Here is a 14,089-nt window from a genome sequence, read left to right as displayed (position 1 = left end):
TCTTTCCCGTGCTTTTGCCTGATGGCACCACTATAGGAAATATCAGGTAATCACCAAAATCAGCAGGATTCAAATTTCTAAGTGACGACAAAACCAACAGAGTCACCTGCAGAGCACATCTACCCGCTTAGTCACACACGCTACATCCATACAGCCAAGTTTGAAACAGTGGATAGTGAGTTTATTCAACCTTTGAAGAGTTTTTCTTAATAAGACAGCTGCTACTCTGTTTCTTTTTTTTCCAGGTAGAGTTCAGTGCATTGATGCATCATTCCAAAAGGCTACCTGCTAAATGTGGTGTCAGTGTCTCATTATTTGACGAAAGCTGCCTGTTTCATTGCTCCGAGCCAACACAACTCTTTCCCTCTGTCTCTCTCTTCCTCTTTCTGTCTCTTACTCAGAGGCTTCCGCCTCATTAACCACCATCAGCATTTTGCTTGCTGTGTGTGATTTGGACGTACTGAGAGGGAGGCAGGGGGTCGTGTGTGTGTATTCGCTTCTTGGTGCGCAGGCAACTCTCATTAGGACGGAAAAACATTGACATTTTTTGCCAGAATGAAACCCAATCATATCTTCGCCTTTTTTATATTTATATCAAAGGGTTCCTCCAATCAACTCGCTGGTGTGTGTTTGCGTGTGTCGCAGTATACACATATATATGCAGTGTATGTTTGTGTGGCGGTGTAGCGGGAGACAGATGTTTGCTGATTTGACATGTTTGCACTGCAGGCTCAGCCCAATTTAGTGAGAAAAAAACTGAAGAAGAAAGAAAGAAACCAATTTTTTTTTAAAAAAGCACGAGGCCACACAGATGCTCTTGGTGACAGCCCACTCTTAATTTTCTCTTCTTTTAATTTAAGTTTGTTTTCTCCTCACAGCTTTTCCTTTCTCCCACTCTGTCTCCTTCTTTTCTCTTCTTCTGTGTCTCTTTTCTCTTTCGTACCCACTCAAACGCAACACTGTGTGCGATAACACCAGCAGACTTTCAGCTGGGTGTTCTTCTGGAGTTGTTTTCCTTGTTACAGGCACCTCTGACTAAGTCTCGACTTTCACAGAGGACACTTTCTTCTGCCAAAACGGAGAAATTATAAACATAAAGAGCCCGGAGAGTGCATTACAGTGAACTTTAAATATATTACAGTTCCAAACTTCTGTTCAAACACAATTAAAAACCTACATACACTGATGGTTTGGCATTTATTGCAATGCAATATGGCACTTATTACAACATTTCTCAGTGTTTCTATTTTACTATGCACAAACTAGATTTTTTTTTTTTAAAAAAAGCTCATAAATAAACAAACTGCTTCATGTATCTATTTCTTAGCATCAAACAAGTGACAAGTACACGGACACCGATGGACAACATCCTAATCTAAATGTTTACTTCAACAGAATCAAAAGTTCATACAGTTTAAAATAAAAACATGAATATAAAAAAAGAAAAACACAAGCGAAATCATACAATTGGTTAGCATCATCCTCCTGTATGAAACTAGTAAGAGCTCGTAATGATACATTCTTTCCGGCTTCTCCTGCTCCCTCTTTAACGTTGCATATTAAGGTTATTCAATGATAGCTGACATCTTGACGAGGGAGAATTCATGTAGGATGCACTCACGCTACGCACGCCGCACAAACACACGCACAAACACAGACACACGAGCAAACAAAATACATTTTGTTCAAGTCGAGCGCAAAAGCAGCCAAAGGGACAAACTAGGTTGGAAGCCATTCTGCTTATGCACATGTCAGCCTTCAGAAAACAGATGAGAAAAGAGGAGAAGAAGTGAAACTGGATAAGAGGATGAGGCTTCAGTCTAAGCTGCCGGTAGCTCAACGCTATCGGCGACCACGTCCAGATCACGGTTTATAGAAAACTCCACAGGATGGAAGTTCACAAAAAGTGCTGCTTTTCAATCTTCCTTTCTTCCGTCTCGCTTTGCGTTTCTACTGTACGACGCTCCTTTATATTTCCACTGGTGAAAAGTCCCTCTAAAGTGCACAGATGAGGTAAATGAAACAGGTTTGTATCCATTCGCCAGCTCAGACTGGAACCATAGTGTGCTGCATGTGTTGCATTTGAGAGAATATTTCTTGCTGCACACTAGCAATTAGTATGTCCTGATGTGACGGTGTGATTATTCCAAGTCTGTCCATCTCCCTGTGGGTGCACAGACAGAGATAAATGTTCAGACACACAAAGGCACAATATGCAGTATTTAAGGGATAAGGCTGGCTGTTATTTTCTTTTGATCACGAGCCTACTTATTTTAAATTGACCCACACTTTGACTTTCACCACACACAAACATTTGGAGATATTTAGGGTTTTGCATCTGCTCAACTATGCATTTAAATCACTGGGTAATAACAGGCCAGCGGTCTATCAATTAAACTACAGCCGTAATATGAAGAGTTTAATATACTTCATGCCTTTGCACCGCAAACACCATTGTCTCCCAGCACTAAAAGAGTAAAGCAACAAAACGAAGCAACGTAATCAAGAAACCACATGCTAATAAAACAAAGACTGTATATAAAAGATGGCAACTGCAGCTAATGTGATGTCTAACGTGAATTGGTCTGTGGGTTCCCATCTTCGGGGCTTGAAATATTGAAATGATCGCCTACTTGCTTTAAGAAAAAAAAAAAAAAAAAGCAGACATGATGAGTGAGGAGTGGGTGTGGCTTAGAAGTCGAGGACACTGCATGCTCACATGTCAATGCAACACGTTCTCATTCCCAAAGCGTAACATTTTATGCTAGGTGACAAATCGTCAGTTTAATACGCTTCCTGCCACCCAACACATCCTTATATTACGAGGTCAGAAAAAGGAGGAAACATGAGAGCCTTTTGGAATGAATCTACACATATATGTTCGTTTAACTTAAATCGCTTTGGAAAACATTAGCTAACGTCATTAAAGTGCTGGTTAAAGTTAGGGATAAGGTTAGAGTTAGGGCTCGAATACATGGCTGGAATGTGTATTACCGTGTAGCATAAGAACGCAGTAGGTCACCTTTCGCGTTACTCAGGAACGCCTCGCCTATATTATGCCTCGGGAGTGAGAACGAGCTAGTCAATGATTTCTCAGTTGGAGTGTAGCCACGTACAAAACATTTCTGCCTTTTACATTTAAATGGGACTAAAATTTACAAAATAAACATTACTCTTTGTTAAAAAAAAGTCTTCGTAATAGTGGTTCAGTTTACAGGTTTATAAATCTAGAAAAAAGATTTGGACCTTTGCTTTTCTGCAACTGGAGTGATTGAACCCTGCTGACTATTAGAAAGAATCCAGCATTTCAGAGCTAAACCTGAAGTGAGGAAGCAGAGGACGATGGATGGATGGATGTGTCACAGTCCCATGTTTTTGAGAAGTTTGTGACATTTTTAGTTTTTAACTTCCTTTGGTTTTGGGTTGTTTTGATTTTGTGTTCTGGTTCTTGAGTTAATTTATTACCTTTATAATCCCCCCAGCGTTTCCCTCTTCCTTCTCTGTTCCTAGTAACTCATGCCTTACACGAGTTGTGTATTGTCGTCTTTCTACTTTTATCAGTGTTATTTGTCGTTTGGTTAATCCCTAGTTAACATTGAAGGTTAGTTTTTATTTCTTTTGTTTCCATCTTTGTGATTCTCTATTTATTCCTGCTTTGTTTCACCTGGGATTCATTATTTCCACCTCTATCCTGCTCCCTCCTGTGTTTTGCTGTGTAATTAGCTCACAGCGTATTTATAGTCATTGTCTTCTTCTCCGTTATGACGCATTTTTATAATCTCAGCTGTTTCTGCTCGGTTCTAGTTTTATGCTTAATTTTTACCCTTTAGACTCTCTGCCAACAAAGGCTCTTTTGCTTTTTACCTCCCCTGCCTCTGTGCCTCACGCTGGGTTTGTCTCATCACCATTCATCACAGAAGGTTGCATCCTTCTTTTATATACAGTCTACAAATGCAAAACAGGTCTGTTTTAATGCCATTAAGAGTGAGTGCGAGCTAAACTCGCTGCTAATGAGAACACCCAATTAACACAAAAAGAAGCATTTGTAAGATTATGAGGTGACACTAGCTTTTTAAATGATGTAATGTTATAGTTATGAGTAGCTTTTATCACTCACTTTCCCCCCTAATTATGTTTCTGGTTAAACTAAACAAGGCTTACAAACAGAAGGTACTTTAAAAAGACTGTAATATGGATCATCACTGACGTTTTTCAGTTAATAAGCATTGAGATCATTAAAGTGTTAAATATTACAGGACAGAATGAAAGCTGCGATTATACAGAATAAATAAATTTCTTACACCCTGTTTCAGCTTTTCATGACACTGAATTTTGATTCAGAAATACGAGTGGGTTTCTGTTGCTAGTTTTAACTCGATTATGCCCAATGCTTAAAAAAATCACAGATTCCATTTTTAAGACATTTTTAATGCCAGAGTGGCTCCTATTTCAATCCATTTTCACATGAAGGTACACTTACTGGTGTGTGAGAGCCAGAAGACTGTCAAGGCTGGTGTAACCCGCTGCTGCAAGGGTGTCTCTGTACCTCTCCAACCCAATGGACTGCAGCCACTCACACAGCGACCACTCGGGCACACACATCTCCGGTATGACCGCCACACACACCTCTGAACCCACCCCTGACTCCAGTATTGTGCCTGTGGGTCTATATGTGCAGAAAAAAACAGCAGGTTGGTGGTGGCAAGGGACTGAAATAGGAGTGTGAAGTCATAACTGAAGAAAAAAAATCATAAAGATGTGGGAGTGGGTGTGAGCACAATATGAATGTGGATATGTGTGGATGTGCATGTAATTGCTACTTTGCTTGAGGAAATTTCTGTCTTTGCTTTCGTGCACTGTAAGTACCTTTCCCCTCCTGTCCGGCGCAAAGTCCCAGGGTTGCGTATGAGTTTATCCAACATGTTGAGGATCTGGCTGAACGTGGGTCTCTCTGCTCGATCCCTCTCCCAACAGTCCAACATGAGCTGGTGCAGCACCACAGGACAGTCCATGGGCGCAGGCAGTCGGTAGCCCTCTTCTATTGCTTTGATCACCTAAAAAAGGTTTCACATTGTTATCAGAAAACCCAAGATGTTCCAAAAATTTGGTCACATGTGAAAATTGTTAAACGCAGACCAAACACAAGAAAATGTGAAACTGCACCTGTTTATGTTTAAATGGCCATTTGAAGCTATAAGATGAGCTTTCCTGATTACTTAGCAGCTGACTTGGTTAGCATTGGTAATTATCCTCATGCAGAGCACAGTTCATGTGTTGCTTTTTAAGAAGCATAAAACGTCCATTTACTAATTGTCCTTCTTTTCAAAGCAGTAGCATCAGCTGCTTATCTGTTAGCTTTTATGGTAACAGCCTGTCATGTAAATTCTAGCCAAATAACCTGGGTTACACTCTCACTGAATGGGCGCTACACTAATCTACCTAATGACAATGTGTAATGTTCACCATGTTCATCATCTTAAATTTGGATGATAGCTTTCAAACATTTAGTGACCAACTTTGACCCGCTCTTGCTTTTCTGCAGCTCCAGAAAAAATAAGGATGACAAACATTATTATGATTCATTCTCTGTGAACCACAAATATCTGGGTAAAATATTATGGCAACCCATCTAAAACTTGTACAGTCACTTAGCTAAAAAAATGCTGTGGTGTATACTTACTGTCAGAAAACACCTTTTTTTTAGACTTTTAAATAAATCTGTGGTTTTTGTAAGGAAATGATGAAAATCGTGCGACTGCCGTTTAAACTTCACCAATAGCAAAGCAAATTCTTCTCCCTGAAGATTTATTACTCGCTTGTTGTTTTCCAAACGGTTCCCAAAGTCGTCTCACCACTAACTGCGATTGATTTTAATCTCCTGCAGATGTGTGCAGCTCTGCATTTTCCTGTGTGCAGTGCAGATATCAAGCAGCACATGTCTGCAACACACTCTGTAAACCTTTGCGATACTAAAATGCTACTCAGTCAAAACCCGTCTCGGTATGAAAAGTATAGCCGGGATATTCATAAAGAAAGAAAACAAAGTTCACTTGTTTCTGTTAGTGAAGTAAGTTTATAATATAAATCTATGCACTACAAAAAATAAGCTAATAAAGTGCATAGTGCACCTCTGCTTGTGCAAATTTCCCCTTTTAATACTTGGACAAAATAAAAATCAACTAAATATCCAAACAGTGCTGCAGATGAAATCCATCACATTGCAGACATGTTCACAAGTCATCTTAGTTGTTTCAACTACTCCAAATGAACTCTGTAACACCATTTTTCTTCATATGTCGATAAAAGTTTACAAAGTACAGCCGACTCGGTCGGTATCTCCTCGAACAGATCAAGTAATATTTTACATCCATTTCCCCTTCTATTACTGGCTTACAACACCGAAAGCACATTTGCAGCGCATGATGATATATAATTTAATCACTTCATCTCTTTACCCTCTCCAGTGTAATTAGCGTATGAATTCTTGAGCTATGTCCAAAAAGCTTGTTCTTTGAGGTCACAGTGACGTTTATCCAGAAAATCAGTCTAATCCAAGTAAACATATGTAATGAAATCCTTTCCCGCCATAGTGACCTTCACCTTTGAACGTTTGTGCCAGACTTGAAAAAAATTCCCCTGAGGGCATTCCTGAGATATCATGTTAACAAGTAAGAGAGAGACTAATGATGGATGGAAAAGCAGAAAACATAGTGCCTCCAGCTGCATCTGTCGCTGGTGCAGAGTCCTAAAAACACAATTACTGCCTGGCTTGGCTGAGGAATGACTCTAAGCAGCCAATTCATATATGTCTCAATATTTATCTTCAATAAAACGTCCTCTGATTGCTTTCAACTTACCCAAGGATCTCAAACCCAAATTTTGCACTTTTTTTTGCATTTTACAAACAGCACAGAGGTCAAAGACACTGCTCAGAGAGAAGTGCACAGAGGACAGTTTATTTTTGTCTGAAATATGCAAAAGAAGTGGGGTGTGTTGTGTAGACGGGGTTAATTTAAGTCCCATTTCCTGTGTGAACATTAGCAAAAGTTTAATTTGACTTCTAGAGAAAGTCACAGCTCACAACTTGTTTGCGAAAATTCTAATTAATGTTAATGCTTGTGGCTCAGAAGCTGTAGTATATGTGTATATGTCATTTTAGCTTCAGAGCTGATCACATGTCCAAAAACACAGCTTTGTGTTACATCACATAAGCCATTGTTTTTACTTTCACTCTTTCTTCGAGGATAAAGATCATTCACACACATCAAGAATTCCAGCATTCTTTTTCTTTTTTTCTACAAGGCATCGCATGGATTCAATAATATTAAAATTACTCACATCTTGGTTGTTCATGTCCCAGTAGGGTCTCTCTCCATATGAAACCACCTCCCACATAACGATACCATAACTCCACACATCGCTGGCTGTGGTGAACTTCCTGTAGGCTATAGCTTCTGGAGCAGTCCATCTGATGGGGATTTTCCCCCCAGGAGAAAGATAAGTCCCAGTGGCCTCCTAAAACAGCAGTAAAAGTCACACTGGTTAATTGAATAATTTATGTTTTTTATGATTTCATTTAATCAGTCGGGGGCGAAAAAACCTCCTCATTGCTAATGTTTATTGCTCTAAGCGTCGCTCTTTCAGCGGCGTCTATTCATTTGATGAATTCTACAGCTTTTTGGCCGCCTTTAACAACAAATGTGTGAACTGAAGATGTGATAGCACATATATATATGAAATATGTAAGTGATAAAGAATAATGAATTTGCCATCATTAAAAGCAAAGCATTGTTTTAACATGAGGAAAATAACAGTGTGTCTTACCCTTGCAGTGTAGGCGGCCTCTGGGTCGTCCTCCAGAACTCGGCTCAGGCCAAAGTCGGACACCTTACACACCAGGTTGCTGTTCACCAGGATGTTTCGTGCTGCCAGGTCTCTGTGCACGTAGTTCATGTCTGACAGGTACTTCATACCTGAGGCGATGCCGCGCAGCATGCCGACCAGCTGGATCACTGTAAACTGGCCGTCATGTTTCTGAAATGGTACAATTGCAGAGACAGGAAGGCAAGTTAACACAGACACCCACAGCTAGCAGTACAGTCTTGACTGACTGCATTTCATCTGTGATTTAAATCTTTTTCACCACATTTTTTTAAATACCACTCAGAACCAAAATTTATATTCATTTCATAACAGGAGATGACAGCGTAATAAAAGGGCCCATACCCGAAGAAATGCATCCAGAGATCCATTTTCCATATATTCTGTGATGATCATCAATGGTTTACCTGAAGAGGTAAAGAGTTTTATAAATATCAAGCAAAATCTCCACACTGAGTTCTAAGCTGAGCACTACTCACATCTCGTGACGACACCCTCCAGCCTGATGATGTTCGGGTGGTCAAACTGTCCCATGATGGATGCCTCAGACAGGAAGTCCCGCCTCTGTTTGTCAGAGTATCCTGCCTTCAGACTCTTGATGGCCACATAGATCTCCCTCTTCCCCTGCACACGCAGCCGACCGCTGCACACCTCCCCAAACTCTCCTACACACACACAGAGATAGCAAAAACAGCAGCGTCAGCGCCAAGTAAGCATGTGTGTGTGGGTTTGTGAGTGTGCGCGAGCACCGATGCCAGGCTTACCCATGCCAATAACCTTCTCAATGTGAATACTGCTGACATCAATCTCTTTGGCAAACTCGTGGATGGCCTGATCGGGGTCTTCATAGGTGAACGGGTCCACATAGATTTTCACTCCTGCAAAGGTAGGAGAGGCGGGAGAGGAGACGAGATGAAGGAGGAGAAGGAGGGATGCAGAGGAGGGTGAGAAATTGTTGTATAACTGCATATGTTATGTAAATATCTTTTGGCGGTATGCGTATAAGATGTGCAGGTGGATCTGAAGGAATAGTTGGAGAAACAGCATCCACGAGACCTTACGTGCACATATGCAGTACCTGGGTTAAGATGTTTCTCTTCCTCCGAGTCCTGCTTTGTTTTACTGTACTTGCTCCTCCTGATGAGACATAAATGAGGGACAGACAATGAAGATAAGTGAGCTCGTAGCCATCTTTTTCATTTATTGGGTCTTTTGTGCTGTGATTTTTAGTCATTTGACCTGACAAAAGGCCACGTGTGTCACACTGCTTTTAACTTTGTGTGCTTTCTCTTCTAGCAGGGCTGTGCCTTTCGCTGGATTTTCAAGGATTTGCCGCAACAGAAAGCAGTGACAATGAGGAAGGCAGAGCAACGGGCTGCAGGAAAGCATAGAACGACCAGATCAAAGCATTTAAGCGAGAGAGGGAGGAGGCACAACGCCTCAGGTAGCGCAAGATAAAAGGTGTTTTCCATTAAACAAAGAGACTGTCAAAAACACCTTTGTGTCTGAGCAGGTGTGTGCGTGAGTGTGTGTGTGTGGGCATCTGCGCATGCTGGTGAGGGTGCACGCCAGCGGAAGCTGACACACATGCTATGTTGCTGAAGAGACTGTAATGACAAGTCAGGGACAAAGGGATTATCACTGTCTCCACTTTAATCCCTTTTAAAAGCTTCAGGTAACACACACACATTATTTAGGCCCACAATAGCAGGGGAACTGTGGCTGTTGTTTGTGTGCGCTGAAGCAGTTTGGTCAGAAGCAGTAGTTAACAGAAAGGCTGCACTCGTGTTGACGTCAGCTTTGCACTGATGAGAACTTTCTAGCCGGCCTAACAAGTCTATAGGTGTGTATGGCTACTGGATCTTTTGTGTTTGTATGTCTGTGTTGCTGTGTGTGTGTCTGTATGTGTGTGTGTATATACCTGCGACTAATGATGAAGACAGCTGCAGATATCAGCAGTAAAATTCCAACCCCGCTGACAGACAGCAGCAGGAAGGCAGAGTTGACTCCTTCTCCAATCAGAGGGAAGGGATCTAAGGAGGAAGGGCACAGAAGTCACCAACCAAAAAGTGATAGCTGCTTCTTTTAAAACTCCCACTACTGAACGGCGCTGTTTGAATACCTGAATTTGTGGAGAATTCGAAGGGAGTGCTGAACTCTCCATATCCAGCAGCTGTGCGAGCGCGCACATGAAACACGTAAACAGTGAGGGGGTTGAGACCCGTGACATCGACACTCCGAGAGAAGGTCCTCATTATGCGGTACGACCTCTCTCTCTGATCCTGATTAGCCGGGACAAAAAGAAGGGTATCTATTCAGTGTCTGAATGCAAATCCATCCTCACCATCAGTGCAATGCGAACAGCGAGCCGGCATATTGACATTCCAAACAGCTGCCTGAGCTGAATTAACCTGCGGGCAGCTCACCTTTTCATAGAACTTGACCTCGTACTCCAGGATGACCCCGTTGGGTCGATCCGGCTGTTGCCACGACAACGACAAACTGTGCCTGGTGACATCAGTGGCTTGGATAGACGACACTGGAGAGGGTGCTGAGAGGAGAGAAACATGATGAGAACTAATACAAAGACAATAGTCTAACCCACTGTTTCTCAAATGGTACTCATACCCCTAGGGGCACTTCAGAGTACTGCAGGAGGTACTTTTTTTTTCCTAAATGGTAATTTAATGATATATGAGCCAAACATATTTTAGCAACAATTATTTCAATAACAAAAGCTCGCTGAACTACATTTCATTTTCCATATTCCTATTTTCATCCAGCTGCCGCAATACCTCACAGAAGGAAAAAGCACCAAGTACAATCCCGTCTACTGTGAGCACAGATATTTAATGACAGACGAAAATCGTGAAAATGGTACAGAGTTTCAAGCGTAGCACAAGTACAGACACCACAGAAAAAGAGGTGATCCATATATTTGTGCTAAGCTTCTCTTTGTGTAATGACTCTGATCAAAACAAAGCAAAGACACCGACTGTGCCTGGAAAAGAGTTTGATCGCTGCAGTTGCCTCTCTGGCACAGAAAATGACAAAAATCCTCAGTGATGCACGAGTCCCTGTTTGTTACTAAATCTGAGGTGCAACCCACAAGAAAGACTCGGTTCAGTGAAATTCCGTCTGTCTTTGGTGGATTTCCACCACTTTTGCAATCGGTAAATGCAAAATGTAACGGTTTGTATTTTTATTAACTGACACTGACACTTTTACATCATATTGGCCTTGAAATATTTTAAATAGTTTACATTATTTAAAGAAAGTTTGAGGAGCATCAGTATAACATATGCAGAATGACAAGCTGAATATGCTCTAATGCTGATTCTAAGGTGAACCATATGATAGTTTGGCGTCACTGAACACAGCTCAGAATGGCTGTTTATCAACAGTCCCATTGACCCAGTGCACCCGAGAACTGACCTACATCTCGTTCCTTCCTATTCCACAGAGACAAGCTCCATTCTGCACTCTCTCCCCTTAAATCCCTCCACATTTCCCTCCTTTTAACTCTCTCTTTGTCCTCCTTTGTGGCTGCTCATACGATATCGAGCCATATGGTAGTGCAGGTTGGGCTTGACAGATCCCAGGCACGCTCTCATGCTGTGCACACGCTGCTAAGTTATTTCCCCGGGGCACCTGGAACCAGGCAGGTGCGCTGCTTTCTAAATGCCACCATAAAGACTTACAGCAATGACAGTTGAGATGTAACAGCATCAAAAAAAGAAAGAAAGAAAAGCAAACGCTGAAAACTAATGGAGAGCATGTGCGAGGAACGCCACACACCAGCTGACACCTTCACAACTAAAATGAAACACTTCATAAAATGTGAGTGACTTTTCAAATAGTTTTGCGGTTAAGCATTTTAGGGCAAAAAAAAAAAAGAGGAAAATCCCACCCTTTGGTACGCCGGCGCTGTTGAGTGTCGACACGATTCTGCTCAGTTATTTAAGTGTGGCGATTTACTTTTTATTGCATCCGTTTCCCCCTTTAACCAACTCTCTCTATTTGTTTTTAAGTCTGTGATTTACATTTTCCAGAATGCTTTCTGGCATCCTCTTGAAAACACCCCTATAATTAATTCAGCTGTTGTTAGGTGTAGGAGGACAGAGTAATAACTATGGCAACTGTGACAGTGATAGTAAGAGAACAAGTTTCCGGCTGGAAGAGAGCACGACACGGGCCTTGTCGTGTGTTTCTCCATTAACAACTTAACCAGTTTTCACACATGAAGCCTGAACAACGTGGAGACAATGAAGCCAGGATGACATTAAAAGTAGTAGTCTGCTTTTAGATGTGATCTCACTACCAGGATACTGTTTAACCAAGGAGCTAAACAAAGTATTCCTAAGTAAAGCATGCAGGAGGCAGAGGGGCAGGAGACAGGACCGCTGGCTCACTGTGAATCCACCAGATCATTACCTGCTAAATTCTTGCAAGTAGCTAAATTAAAATATCCCATTGTGTGGTACATTTGCGTTCTCACATACAGAAAGGTTTAGCCCCACTGGCCGTCATGTTTCTGCTTCTCACATGTTATCCAGAACCTTCTCAATTTTCAAATGAAACTGTGTTTTCCATTCATTGCAAACCAATATGTACCTTTACTTCCTATCACAAGTGGGAAAATTGCCATTGTTTTACAGCTTTAAAGTGCTTACAGCAGATGCTACTTTCAATACACACAGATGCAGTATACCTACATGCAGAGCATGTGCATATCTGCTTGTGCAATCTACAGTTTTGAGCTTTACTCATGCGACCGAACTTCCTGTAGGCCTTCGCACGCACTGAGTAGCGGCTTGTATTCTGCTGACCCACTTACGGACAACATCTATAAGCAGATTTTGTGTTACAGTCAACAATCTGACAAACAGATTTATCACAAACAAACACTTCTCTTTCTCACCAGCTTGGTTGGTGGTGACGCTCACAGACACGCTCTGTGCTGCCCCTGCACCACTGGCCTGGGAAACCCCATTGCGCGCATGGACAATGAAGGTGTAGTGCGTGTGGGCCCTGAGCTCGCTCACCACCACCCTGGTGGTCGTGAGGCCCGTCTGACCGGGAGAGAATAGCACATCTGAGCCGCAGGGCGCGCAGAACTGAGAGCTGGAGACGGAGCCGCCGGCAGAGCCAGGCCGGGGAAAATCTCCAGGCCTGCTCTGGAAGACACCTCTGCCTAGATGAGAAGCTTCGGGTCCCACAATCCCCTGGTCTGACTGCATTCCCAGCCCACTATGCTGAGCCTCAGGCTGAGAGATGCTGCGATTCCTAGGATTGGCTCTACCACCAGTGTGGCTGTGGCTCCCAGTCTGACAGATGAGACACTCCAGACTGTAGCTTGTGTCACTTCTTCCTCCCAAACGATGAGGGGGGGTCCATTCCAAGACCACTGAGGTCTCATTCACCACCGAAATGAGCTGCTGTGGGGCTGATGGTGGCTCTGAAAGAAGAGCGTAAGGGGTGGGGGGAGGACATAAACATAAATGAAATCAACCATATACTGTGAATTCAAAATGTGGAAGTAAATGGAATGTGCGGGGCTTCTGGCACAGCCTAAAATGCAGACATCTGGCATTAGACTGAAAATCATACGGCTGTGAGATGTTTTTGATGGGGTTGATGTTTTCGTCTGTGGCCTTTATTTTTTTGTACGTGTGCCTGAGAGATTGTGTGTATGTGTTTTTGCTTTTCCCAGGCCAAAAAAACCATGTGCTGTATATAGGCATAATTACGCTAACCAAGGCCACCAAGTCTGTCACACAGAACCTACTCATAGACTTACACAGCGACAGAGAAAGGGGGGAGCATTTATTCACTTCCTGATGTCTTTAGTTATCACTCCCTAACAGAATGTAGATGGTGGCTTAGTCATAAGGAATGGGATTGTGAAACAGGAGTGGCATTCAGACACATTTGTGTGCCCCTCTGTTTGTTAGAGATATAGACTTTGGGTAAAGACGGCTGTGCTTATTGCTTTTGTTTGTGCAAATGCATACACGTATCGTTTGTGTCTGCGTGTGTACTCTTACGGGTACAGGCCATGGAGGGAGGGTCAGTATCAGCACGGAAGAATCCAGCATGGCAATCACAGATAGTTGCTCCATCTCTGAGTGAGTGGCTATGTGGAGGACACTTGGCACATCCTGGATCTGTAGACTTGGCCTTGTAGAAACCAGCACGACAGGCTGCA

General features: G+C 42.4%; 1 protein-coding gene across 1 annotated transcript in view; it reads right to left on the bottom strand.

The window, feature by feature from the left end:
• Positions 1–922: 922 nt before the first annotated feature.
• Positions 923–14,089, bottom strand: part of LOC102206986 (ephrin type-A receptor 4-like) — a 27,947-nt gene continuing 14,780 nt past the window's right edge. The window contains exons 6-19 of the mRNA XM_005721117.1: positions 13,929–14,084; positions 12,803–13,339; positions 10,308–10,432; positions 10,004–10,163; positions 9,803–9,914; positions 8,960–9,018; positions 8,646–8,759; positions 8,361–8,546; positions 8,227–8,288; positions 7,825–8,034; positions 7,339–7,515; positions 4,867–5,054; positions 4,481–4,666; positions 923–2,164 (exon numbers count right to left, since the gene is read on the bottom strand). Coding sequence (XP_005721174.1) covers positions 2,047–2,164; positions 4,481–4,666; positions 4,867–5,054; positions 7,339–7,515; positions 7,825–8,034; positions 8,227–8,288; positions 8,361–8,546; positions 8,646–8,759; positions 8,960–9,018; positions 9,803–9,914; positions 10,004–10,163; positions 10,308–10,432; positions 12,803–13,339; positions 13,929–14,084 — 2,390 coding nt within the window. The 3' untranslated portion in view covers positions 923–2,046. The remainder of the gene's footprint in view (positions 2,165–4,480; positions 4,667–4,866; positions 5,055–7,338; positions 7,516–7,824; positions 8,035–8,226; positions 8,289–8,360; positions 8,547–8,645; positions 8,760–8,959; positions 9,019–9,802; positions 9,915–10,003; positions 10,164–10,307; positions 10,433–12,802; positions 13,340–13,928; positions 14,085–14,089) is intronic.

The sequence above is a fragment of the Pundamilia nyererei genome, unplaced genomic scaffold (assembly GCF_000239375.1).
Source record: "Pundamilia nyererei isolate P.nyererei 1_Seehausen unplaced genomic scaffold, PunNye1.0 scaffold00004, whole genome shotgun sequence".
In the NCBI taxonomy this organism is placed as follows: domain Eukaryota; kingdom Metazoa; phylum Chordata; class Actinopteri; order Cichliformes; family Cichlidae; genus Pundamilia; species Pundamilia nyererei.
Note: the sequence above shows the minus strand (reverse complement) of the source record. Positions and strands in the feature narration are given on the sequence as shown.